Genomic DNA, 12,360 nt, shown 5'->3' on the forward strand with positions numbered 1-12,360 from the left:
AATGACATATTACGTTTTGTGTTTTAGTGGAGATGGCCGTGATCAAATCTAAACAAGTAAAACATAGCTATCTAGGCTATATTAGAAAAGTATTGGTTTGAGTAGCGTTATTTATAAGTCGTGTGATAATTAATTTAGAATTTGATAGTTCATGAAATGCCGATATCAATAAGTTTTTTTTTAATACCCTAGTTGCACAAATAAGACAGATACAAAGCAGGAGGAGTTAAAACGTAATTTCACATAACGGAGATTTCGCTGTCTGTGATTTCTGAAAGAGAAAAACTACGATGCATCTTGTGTGTATGTTTTCATGAGACAACACGTGAGGGATCTTACGTAAGTTGATATTTGACCAATCGAAATCGGCCCTGCAAACAGGAAGTTGCATGCACTACGACTACGACGTTGTTTTTTCCTCACACATCGACTTTCTTTCACCTGCAGAAAATAGCAAACATTGCGTATTTGTCTTCTTGTCTTCTAAACGTACGATCTCAAAATGAAGCAGAACTCTAATGTCCCTGCCTTCCTTACCAAGCTTTGGACTCTGGTTGAAGATGCTGATACAAATGAATTTATTTGTTGGAGTCAGGTAACTAAAACTGTCCCTGTTATCCTTTTGGCCAGCGAGCTAGCTAGCATGTTTTGAGCTAGTTAAGTTAGCCAGCTCAGCACCGCACACCTCCCCCATACAGTAATGCAAAATAGGACATATTTTAGATAGCTGTTATTTCAGTTTGATAGTTGGCGAGTTTGTTAAATAGCTACCAGTGGGATTCCAACACAGTTTGGTTAAGATATTTATGGCCATGGCTAAACCCACTGCACACCGTTATTTAGTTAGCCACTCTTGTGTTCTTCAACCATCGCATTTGTTTACATTAGTTACCCCAACGCTATTCAACAACGAATTGACTACAACTGAGTGGCAGTTCATTCAGTAGCATCAAATTCAACAAGTAGTTCTTGTATGACATTAAGGCTATTGATTAAACAACGTAGTTGTCTACGAAACTGAATCATATTGTCATGTTTTCTTAAAGGAGGGCAACAGTTTCCTGGTACTGGATGAACAGCGCTTCGCTAAGGAAATCCTTCCAAAGTTCTTTAAGCACAATAACATGGCCAGCTTTGTAAGACAGCTGAATATGTGTAAGTTTAAAATAACCCTGCTTAACTGTTCCACTGGAATGCACCATCCCTAAGGACCAGTCTGAATGGCCGCAGTTGTGTTTGTGTGTTTAAGAGGGGGCAGTTTCCTAGCAGCTTACTCTAAGGCTATGTGTTGGTCCTACATTTTAATTTCCAAATAAATAATTCAAAGTCTTATTGTGAACATTTCTTGTAAATGTTATATTAATACATACCGTTTGAAATCTAAAAACCTAAATAAAGCCCTGTGCGTGTTCACCCATCTATACTTCTGTGATTTCAGATGGATTCCGTAAGGTGATGCACATTGACACAGGCATTGTGAAGCTGGAGCGAGATGGGCCAGTGGAGTTCCAGCACCCCTACTTCAAACATGGTCAAGACGACCTGCTGGAGAACATCAAGCGCAAGGTGAGAACACCAGGATGAGGAAGCAGGCAAGCGGGCGGTCCTTCTGTTCCTTATGACACACGCTTTTGTTTACTTCCCCTCCCTTCTCCCCCCCCCCCACCACCCTTTTACCACCAACACCTCCTCCAGGTGTCTAACTCAAGGCCAGAGGATGGGAAGACCAGGCAGGAGGACCTGGCCAAGATCCTGGCCAACATGCAGAACGTCCAGGGGAAGCAGGAGAGCATTGACTCCAGACTGGCCACCCTGAAGAGGTAGGGTTCAGAAGTGGAGGGTCAGGGGTCGTGCTTCCAGCGTATCTGAGCTCTCTCCTCAGTGTTAATGCTCCCCGGCCATCTCATGGAAGTGCTAGCTTGGACGCTTGCGTGGTGGTGTGTGTGGCTTAAGAAGCCCGTGTTTGAAAGGTGGTCGGTCAGAGAACCCTAATCAAACCAGGGAGGGAGGAAGAGCCTCTTACGAGGATGGTCATGACACCTGTGACCTTCCTACACCACACCTATTTTGGCGGCGTGTTTCTATTTTAAGGATCAGGGCGTTTGACAAGGATCGGGATTGGTGGTAACTTAAACTTGAATCCCGACCACTAGAGTTAATTATGCAAGAAGGAAAACGTAAGCTGTGTTCAGCTTGTCTTTCTTGCACAAATTACCTTGACATTGAGGAGCAGATTTAATGTTTTTAGTTGTGCAAATGAGTTCAACTTAACTTAATAAGGAATGCTAGAGAAACCCCATTGCTAGTGGTGTCTGTGATGGTGAGTTGTGATGATGGTGGTTGTGAGTTGTGGTGATGGTGAGCCGTGTTCCTCCAGGGAGAATGAATCTCTGTGGAGGGAGATATCTGACCTGAGACAGAAACACTTGCATCAACAGCAGCTCATCAAGAAGGTAAATGTGTGTTTGGCTTCTTAACCCTTTCTGCACGTGTTTATCTTCATGTGTGTTTCTTGCTGTGTGAGTGTGGCATATTGTTTGTTAGTGAGAAAGCTGAAATTCTATGAAGAGACAAAGTTATATGACCACAAATGACCAATGCATTGTAACTGGAACTTGAACCTGTGTTTTACAGTTGATCCAGTTCATCGTCACCCTGGTTCAGAACAACCGCTTTTTAAACCTGAAGCGCAAGAGGCCTCTCCTGATGAGCACCAACGGGAAGAAGCCCAAATACATCCACCAGATCTATGAGGAAGACATGGACCTCAACAAGGTAGCTCACCTGGTCTCACTGTTATTATAACACTTCCTGTGTTTATGCCATGATCAGAGTGATCGGCGGCATGTCTTTTGGAACTGCTGTGGGGGGCATCTCTGTTCTTGCGTATGCATTCGGATCACCAGAGAGCAAATACATTGTCATAACTACCCCAAACTACCTGGTTACAATTATTTATTTAGTTCTAGTTGAGTTTTACTCTTCTGTCCAGCAGGTTGCGTGTAATCTTATGTAACGTGTGCCAGTCTGGGGTTCTGTGGGTATTTCTTTAATAGCAGATGTTGTACTGCATATGCCGCGCTCTGATTTAACGTACTTGACCTTGCTGTTGCAGTCCTCCGTCAACGGCATCAACGGCTCCGAGATTACAGACGATGTCATCATATGTGATGTCACAGACGAGGACGCAGAGATTGCCGAGGAGACGTCCAGAGTTCTGGATCAAGGGTAGGAGGGAGGGGATTTAGGTTCTTCTGTGTATGGGACTGCTGTGGTGAAATGCATCCCTTTTCACATCCTCCCAGACAGCACATCAGCTATCAGAGGAATAACAGGACTGGACACAGGGAGGCCTTTTCTGCTTCTGGCCTCTCCTCTCTCTGCTTTCTTCAGACGCTGTTCTAGTTTTAACGGCAGGTGCCATCGAATGAGAGCAACTGAAACTGCCTTCTGTTCCAGGGATGTGGAGATTATCGAGGTGGACTTTGACGGCGGGGTGGTCCTCCTCCCAGACGCAGACACCCAGGCAGACGTGGACCTCCTCAGCAACGGAGCCGGTACCAACTCGGAGGAGACGGCCCTGCAGACCGACTTCTGCTACACCGGAGGAGGTCTGGGTCCAGAGGAGGCCGCCGCCTCCTCCTCCAGAGAGCAGGCGGGCGGCAGTCTGCCCACCAGTAGTGCCCTGCAGCTGAACAAGCCGTCGGCCCTGAGCCTGGAGGACCCGGTCAAGATGATGGACTCCATTCTGAACGAGAGCGGAGCCATCTCCCAGAACATCAACCTGCTGGGGAAGTAAGTCTGTGTGGCATGGACACGACCACTGCTAGGCTTTGCGGTCCACAACTCTAGGTTGTGTGGAGCCTCTGCCTATAGGGGTGGTGCACATGAGTAGACAATGGTCCTTTATCCAGCCAGCAAAGGCTCCTGAACAGTGCTGTCCTACTATCCTCCTATGGTAGTGTCCGCTTGGTGATGCTACATGGAGAGTTAGTCAAGAGGCAGGGCTGGAGAGCAATGTTTTAGGTAGTACCTGATTGCCCAAGAGGCCTCTTTGGAATAAATCTCTGTGACAACCGGTGACATTTCACCGAAGTGTTTTTAATTGTTGTCGCCGAGGAGTCTTTCCATTTCCTGTCTGTGATGTCTCTTCTTCTGTGGTTCTGCAGGGTGGAGCTCATGGACTACCTGGACAGCATTGACTGTAGTCTAGAGGACTTTCAAGCCTTGCTTTATGGAAAACAGTTCAGCATTGACCCAGACCTGCTGGAGGTACCTTCAACCATCACAGTCCCCAACATTACTTTCACACATGCTATCTCTTATTTGTACTAACTTTATATACACGTTGAGTACGTGTACAGCCTACAGGGGAGTTATGTGTTCCTGGTCGGTTATTTAGTTCCTCCTCTGTCCTCTCCCTGTATTTTCTTCTCAGATTTTCAGTTCTAATTGTCCAACCAGTTTGCATGATGGCTGCTTCTGCTCCCCCACAGAAGTGAGTGCTGTCAAACAGCCCCCCCCCCCCAACCACCCCGCTGTAGCAGTGACTCAGCTCCAACCCCCACGCCCCTCTACTTAACCAACCCCTTCATGTGTAGATCTGGGAGTCTCGTGTATCTGACCAGTTCAACTGACCGTGTTTGGGGTTCTCTCCAGGAGAGCGGCGTTTCTAACTCACGGCTGTGTGTGTTTCTCTCTGCCAGGAGACCGACGTCTCTAAAGGGACCCTAGAGCAGCTAGCCAGAGCACACAACACAGAGGAGACACCAGCCGACAAGCAGCTGATCCAGTACACCTCCTGCCCCCTGATGGCCTTCCTGGACGGCTGCGCCCCCCTGCCCTCCGATGCAGACGCCCTCCCCTGCCTGGCGGGCCAGCTGGAGCTGGAGTCAGATAGCCTGCTGGCCCAGCCCCTCCTCTCCGACCCTTCAACCTCCCCCCTGGAGGAGCAGCCCTCCACAGACCTGCTGGAGCCCATCCTGGACACATCCAGCCCGCCCCGCAGCTCCCTCATCCGCCTGGAGCCCCTGACGGAGGCTGAGGCCTGTGAGGCCACGCTCTTCTACCTGTGTGAACTCCCCCCCCAGGGGGCTGGCACAGACCCCACCCAGCTGGATGTGTAAGCCAATGAGGAGCCTTGGGGTGGGTGAGGAAACAGGGGAAGGCGGGGCCTGGTCCTGGACGAGGAAGTTCCTTCACTGACGTGTGTTGAAGGCCTGGACGTGGCTTGGTCAGTGCCCAGGGTAGCAGCCCCTGGAGATGGTGCTGGTGAGGAAGAAGAGTCGACGGAAGAGGAGAAGAAAGGACTGAACCTCTTGTATATACTCGTCAAAATGATGATTTACCGTTTGCTTCTATCTTACTTTGGTACATAACCTACATTTCTATTCCCTCTTTGCACACACACAACAATCATACAATAACACATACAACATATACACACTGACAAGTGGAAGGTACAGAACCACTTATTCCATCCTTTATCAGTTGGCGGTCCAGTATCCCTCCGCCAGTGTAGTTAAATGTGCTTCCACGGTGAAAAGTAGAGCTGTGACTACTTAGGAGAGGTGTTGATAATGATCATTGTTGTCTTTGTGTTCCATTATCTCTTCTAAAGAAGTGTTTCTTTTGAGGTCTTGATTTTCTGCACCTGGTCATATATGTTAAGGAAGACTGTGGAGCCGTGGAGCTGTCCTTATTCTACGAGAACAGAAGTGCTTGCATTGTATCTCCCACTGTATTTATCTATAAACTGTCTCCACAATTCCAGCTACTGTTGTGTAACGTACTGGTGTGTGTAAGTTCACTTGTATCATTACACTGGTGTGATTCAGCATCTGTGAGCTTCTTGTCAGTTTATAGGCTTGGCAATAAAACATGTTGAGTTATGAAATTGTCCGTGCCCTGTGTTCCTTCTTAGTGTAGGGTAGTCGTTGTAGAGCAGGGAAGAGACAGAAGGGGGGGAAATAAGAGACGGCACCAAGTGGTTGCCTTTTAATCTTTATTCAATGCACTTACATGACAAAAGGCAAGAACACAACACGAAAGTAAAAGCCGGGTTTGAACACGTCGCTGATCAGTCTGCTAGAAACACTGAAAACACATTGCAGCAATATTCAAGCACCTACGAAATAACTTATCTGCTGTTTAAACGTCAGTATTTTAATGAATTTTTTTTTACGATAAAAACTCCAGTGCAAATCCTAAAAACAACATACGCAACTTGGAAGTCAAGTAGTTGACCTACAGCCACTGCTAATATGTGCAATTTGCAAAAAAGGAAAGAGATATCGGGTTTGGATTGAAGTTCTCCAAAGGGAAGGGCCACAGCAAAGCGAGGATACAAGATGGCAGATAATACTAGATCATGCAAATGCTACTTTCCATTAAACTGATCATGCCCTCACAAACTAAAATATCTAGGTTCAATCGGAAATCCTGAACTTCACAGCTATAAACTAGCATGGACACATGACTGAAATTGAAGCTTTTAAAGTGATATTATGATGTGTGTTTTTTACATTTGAATACACACATGGCTCTTCCTGAATTTGTCGATCCCTCAACCAATTAGAGAAGGGAGAGATTAGGCTCCACCACTCAGCTTCCTGTCCATCCTATAAGCCCTACCCTCTTACCAACAACAAAGAAGCCCAACACTGCAAATTGCCAACTTGGCAAACACATCTTCAAACACGTGTTACATAATCTTAACACCCAAGTACAAAAATCAATCGCATGCAGTTTTGTTAAAAGACAAAAAATAAGACTGCAGAAGTAACTTGGTGAAAGTCACTACTGGGGGGAATGAACATACACTATTTACAATGGCAGCAGGGAACATTCACCAAACACTAGGCTGAGTATTCACAATGACTGGGAGTTAGTGGGTGATGGTGATGAGTGCCAGAGGCGTGTTCAGAGATGCAAAGTGTTCCACAACTTTGCGAATGGAATCATCACCTTCTAAAGCACAGCCTAAACTCAACGTGTTCCTATTTCCAAAGGCAGAAATACTGATCCGTAGAACACGCGCCTATCTAACATTCCAGAACCCTCCTCCTCCCTGAACAGGCCCCGGGTCATACTAGATTCAACTGAGATGGGTGGGTGGGGGGGTGGTGGGTGATGGAGGTCGTCCCTCAGTCGAAGTCTCGGTTGACGAGGACCAGGGGAGCCACCAGGGTCCACACATAGAGGGCGATGCAGATCCAGCTGGAGGTGATCTTCACCCACACCGACGGCCAGCGGCTGGTCATCGTCTCGTACTTGGCATCAGGGCTGGGGGGGGGGGGGGGAGGACACGGATAAACAAACACAGAGAAGTGGTCGAAAAGACAGGAACCCACAGGAAGAACACCTTCCAACACATCGAGCGACCTTTGAGCATGTGCTGTCAGCAGAAGCCAGACGTCTGGGGTGAGTCATCAAAGAAAGGTGGCATAACAGCTACAGGTCCATGTACAGCCTGACAGGAGAACCACCGGCCAGGACCAGACAGACACCCACCTGTACCAGTTGGTGAGGGTCATCATGATGTAGAGGGAGGCCAGGAAGAGCATGAAGTGGAAGAAGGAGTAGCTGTAGGTGACCCCGTCCTTCTCGTTGTCCACAGCTCTGTTCTGGCCGTCGCCCTCCTCAAAGTTCTCTGGGTGCGGCCCGTCCTCAATCAGGGCAGACTCGTCAGTGTTCAGAGTGAGCTTGTTCACCTGGGCATTGGACGAGTTACGGATGCTAGGGGGAAGTGGAGGGGGTGAACACGTGAGTACATGTCAGTTAGCGGTGTGTGCTTATGAGAGAGAGACTGTTTGGGATGTGCGACTGAAAGGGGAAGTGGCCCTCTCCTCACCTGGAGTAGAGGACACACATCAGGAAGAGGATCAATCCCACAATGCCCTGGGCGTCCCACCACTGCACCACGTGGTCCTGGCCGGCCGGGCTTGTGCTGTTCAGCCCGATGATGCCCAGCAGACTCGGGTTGCAATTCCTGTCTGTGAGAGACAAACAGACAGTCCACAGACAGACAAAGATCAACCACCAAAAGAGTTGAGATCACAGAATGTTCTTATCACGGACCTGTGTGTTCTACAACACAGGGATAACACAGCTGGTTATTTTCCAACTGAACTTGTGGAGACCTCAAAAGTGATAGATCATGTGGTATATAAGCACACCACTCTGATTGGCTGGTTAGAACTGCCAGCACATTGCTTTAACCAATCCTATTCTCTTTGACCTCTACAAGATCTAAAGGTTTAAAAGGGGGGAGGACATGGCTGAAGCTTTATCAAGATACTGTAGCTCCTAACAGAGTAAAGAGCCTTGGAGAGCCCTTCCCTCTAGCTGGAGGACAGCCTCACTGGAGGACAGCCTAGCTGGAGGACAGCCTAGCTGGAGGACAGCCTCGCTGGAGGACAGCCTCGCTGGAGGACAGCCTCGCTGGAGGACAGTTTGATCAGTGATCCTCATGTGGTGTGTCGGAGTCTTACCAGGCTCGTTGGTCATGGCTGACCAGGTGAGGTACATGGTGTAGAGGGTGACCAGGGAGGACTGCAGCAGACCGGACCTGGGCTGAGACTCCTGCACAGGGTTTGGGGGGGGGGGCAGGAAGGAGGGGTAGCAGAAAGCAGATGGATGTGAGTGTTGTCGGTGTACTGCAGTGCGTCAGGCACCACATGGACGGCACAGTGTGAAGTCATTCCTCCATTGTGCGCACGTCCCCTTGGGAAACTCACCCATCTCTCACACTCACACACACACACACACACACACACACACACAGGTGATGTGACCAGTCAGAGTGTGTGATGCCTGTTCTATACACAACCGCACTCCACGTAGCGTAACGTTTAACCTCAATCAATACAAAGGCCGTGTTCAGTCAGGTGGTCTGTGGTACCATGTGCTTGTGTCGTGGTTTACCTGGATCTGCGGCAGGATCGAGAGGACGGACGAGCCTACACACAGCAGCATGTTGACACTGATGAACACCTTGTTCTCAGTGCAGCCATCAGCGTGGGTGTAGTAGATGTAGAACATGACCAGGGACACCAGAGACAGGACATAGTTCACTGCTGTGGCTGACAGCAGAGCTGGGGAGAGGAAGAGGAGGGGAAGAGGAAGAGGAGAACAGGTGGGGAGAGAGAAGGGGGGTGGGGAGAGGGGAGATAGGAAATGGTGGAGGGAGACAGAGAAAGATTCATGTAACAAAACGAGAAATGTCGGCCAGAAACAAAAGCATAACATTAGCAGACCATCTCCTCCATCATTCCACACCCCCCTCCCCTCCGACCTCCTCCATGGATGACCATGTCTGTTGTGCTAATCAAACCAAATCGAGCTTTATTCATATAGCTCTTTCACAAGCAATGTAGTCATAGCACTACCAGTCCAGATGGGGGTTACCTGCATACCAGCAGCGCGAGTTACCCTCCTCCATCTTCTCCACCCAGGCCTCGTTCCAGGAGTGGGCAAAATCGATCAGCAGGACCAGCTGGATCAGGATGAAGCAGAAGGCTCCGGACATGCCAATGTAGAACCACACTGGTGGAATGAAACATTTACATTTAGTCATTTAGCAGACACTCTTATCCAGAGCGACTTACATTAAGTACAGGGACATTCCCCTGAGGCAAGTAGGGTGAAGTGCCTTGCCCAAGGACACGTCATTTTGCACAGCCGGGAATCGAACTGGCAACCTTCAGATTACTAGCCCGATTCCCTAACCGCTCAGCCACCTTTGGTTACAGTTACCTCCTTAGACTATGTCATTCCCAAGTAGGGCAGCACTGTGACAGTAAACAAGTACACCTAAACTCGGCAGACTGAGTGTTAACGTGTTCTCACCTGTAGTGAAAGCTCCATCAGGAATGAAGAATGCACCAATGGAGATGGCGGTGGCTGCAGTAAACTTGAAGAACCAAAATCTGGAAACAGAATTAAGAACATCGACCCAGAACTATGATACAGAATCGTGTTTTCCTATTATTAGGAAACCAAAACAAAAGCCTGCTAGAAGTCCTGCTAGAAGATCCAGGTGTGGTCACCTGAGCCGTACCCGTTGTGGAGGGCTGCTCGTGGGTCTTGGCTGCTCTTGACCTTCACCATGAGGAGGGAGAAGAGGAGATAGAACATGGCCATACCGAAGCACACACGGTACACAGCCTTGTAGCCGACGAGGACATCACAATTCACATGCCCTTCCACTCCAGGGAGGGACGTCCCCATCCCCCCCTCACAGAACCCTGGGATCTGCAGAAGGAAGGAACAGAGTTAGTCCTCCTGGGGAAAAATGAGCCTGATAGGTATGCGTCTCTCTTTCTGGTCCCAGGCTGTCTGGAGGCCTACCTTCTTGAGCTGGCTCTCCATGCCAGGCATGAGCATGATGCAGGCGATGCCCACCCCCATCAGCATGAAGAAGGCATAGATGAGCCGGGTCACCGTGGAGTTGTTTCCGCTGGGGCAACACCTGCACAGCAGACAGGGGGCGCTACCACATAGACAGGGGATCTGTGTCCGGGGCATAAAGTAGCGAAAACATTATTTTGCAGCAACAATCATTTGCACCTTTACCGGGTGAAAGGGAGGAACAGGAGGCTGAAAATAGACGGTGCAGTGGACGGTGATCGTAGTCAACAACGGTTACAATTATAAGCGTGCAACTTTACCGCTGGTCTTAAACTTGACCTTACATTACTTTAAAGGTTTTAGCTGGGTAAGATCACGGGAGGCCCAAATCCGTGCTAAGAATACAGCGAGTCTAGGCCTATGGTCATCACTGCTAGGACTTTCTGTTTGGCCATGCGTCATCAGAAGTGAAAATAGACAGTCATCACGGTATCTTTGATGACCACACACATTTTCATTTCATGACTTCATTTCATTTAAAGTCATTCAATAAACAATCACACTAACATTATGAACCAGTCTAGGCTAGGCCTGTATATAAACAAAAAACGTGTAAAGTAATCTATTCCAGTTCGTCATAATCAATGTTACGAAATGCGAGCTACGAAAATAATATCACGTGCTGCAGCTGTCTGATATGTAATCTGTTTTGGAAGGTAGAGCTAACGGTGTCGCAATTTAGCAGAGCACTACTGTAAACACATTGACAGCAAACGATCAAACACTTATCTGAAAACACTACTAGCTAACGTTTGGGTAGGCCTATATCTGGAAATATAGACAACCATCGGGCTAGCTACACAGCTATCATGCTAATAGTTAATATTGTCAGTCACGGCTCTACATCCATAACATAAAGCAAAGGTTGATAGCTAGCGGGTTGTTTCATTAACTCAAGTCTTAAAATATTGCAAGTGAAAACAAGGTCAGGCAAAAGCTCTCGACGTATGTCAGATCTGACACTTTGCCTGTTGGTCAAAAGGAGAGGCCCAGAAATGTCACCAATATGACAAGTTTACACTTAGTCATATCGTTCAACGCTTGTGATATCATATATTGTGAACGATATAGTACGAATGAAATAGCTACAAAGCTTGTGCTAATACTGGTTGTTTAAATGACACATTTTCAAGTCATTGCACCATCAAAGCTGAACAGGGAACCACCCTTGATCTCTTTTGTTGAATGTTGCTGCGCAAAACGCTGTTGTAGCTAAAGCTACAGTAGACTAGCGGTTGCCACACCGATCGTCAGAAGAATTTATTGATCACCCGCCCCTAAATAATTTAGTTACATATCTTTTTTCATAGACAATTGAACATTAATTGCTTACCCAACTCGCCATGGAGCATAATCCAAGAACTGCCCCCATGTTGATTCGCTAAAATAATACTCCTCTCCACTGGAAAAGATGGATGCTGGCCGTCTGTTTACAATCTGACTGCCACTTCCGTTCTGCCAATGAAACTCCTCCTTCTCTGTGACTCCCTTCCTGCCAACATAATTTACATGCTTGACTTGATGCATAACATTTTTGTTCAGGGCCAACTTAGATCAGTTAGAAAATACAACTAGAATGTTCTATTCTGATATTCTCTTGTCTGTAAGGGTTTGTATGCCCGTGTGTGTGTGTGTGTGTGTGTGTGTGTGTGTGTGTGTGTGTGTGTGTGTGTGTGTGTGTGTGTGTGTGTGTGTGTGTGTGTGTGTGTGTGTGTGTGTGTGTGTGGTGTGTGTGCGAGTGTGTGTGTGTGTGTGTATGTGCGTGTGTTTATGTGGGTAAACATAGCTCAACAGGTATCTATATAATAAACGGTTTGCTATAACAAAAGGCTACCAAAAGACAAATGCTGTAATCATTGGTAATTTTGTCTGTCTACCACCCCACAACCAAGCACCTGCTGTGTTGATATGTGCTGTGAGAAAGTGTGTGACCCTCTGGCCCTAGCTAAA

At 47.6% G+C, this 12,360-nt stretch overlaps 2 protein-coding genes across 3 annotated transcripts; one reads left to right on the forward strand and one right to left on the reverse strand.

Annotated features, from left to right (window-relative positions):
* The first annotated feature begins 367 nt into the window (after positions 1–367).
* On the forward strand, positions 368–5,890 carry hsf2 (heat shock transcription factor 2). 2 transcript variants are annotated; one of them, XM_062467994.1, is made up of 11 exons: positions 368–595; positions 1,047–1,155; positions 1,439–1,566; positions 1,696–1,820; positions 2,378–2,453; positions 2,635–2,775; positions 3,116–3,228; positions 3,460–3,795; positions 4,170–4,272; positions 4,439–4,498; positions 4,707–5,890. In XM_062467994.1, exons 1-11 carry the CDS (start codon positions 503–505, stop codon positions 5,124–5,126), a joined length of 1,704 nt encoding a protein of 567 aa, XP_062323978.1. In that variant the 5' UTR covers positions 368–502; the 3' UTR covers positions 5,127–5,890. The 2 variants fall into 2 exon arrangements, with proteins under 2 accessions (XP_062323978.1, XP_062323979.1); XM_062467995.1 differs by lacking the exon at positions 4,439–4,498 and having other exon boundaries at positions 369–595.
* Positions 5,891–5,990: 100 nt separating this feature from the next.
* serinc1 (serine incorporator 1) lies at positions 5,991–11,885 on the reverse strand. Its single transcript, XM_062467199.1, has 10 exons — positions 11,744–11,885; positions 10,351–10,512; positions 10,061–10,254; positions 9,850–9,929; positions 9,409–9,546; positions 8,926–9,095; positions 8,493–8,583; positions 7,853–7,994; positions 7,513–7,737; positions 5,991–7,284 (listed from the first exon to the last, which is right to left on the reverse strand). Exons 1-10 carry the CDS (start codon positions 11,780–11,782, stop codon positions 7,146–7,148), a joined length of 1,380 nt encoding a protein of 459 aa, XP_062323183.1. The 5' UTR covers positions 11,783–11,885; the 3' UTR covers positions 5,991–7,145.
* Between the last annotated feature and the right edge of the window lie 475 nt (positions 11,886–12,360).

Source organism: Osmerus eperlanus, chromosome 8, assembly GCF_963692335.1.
Source record: "Osmerus eperlanus chromosome 8, fOsmEpe2.1, whole genome shotgun sequence".
In the NCBI taxonomy this organism is placed as follows: Eukaryota; Metazoa; Chordata; class Actinopteri; order Osmeriformes; family Osmeridae; genus Osmerus; species Osmerus eperlanus.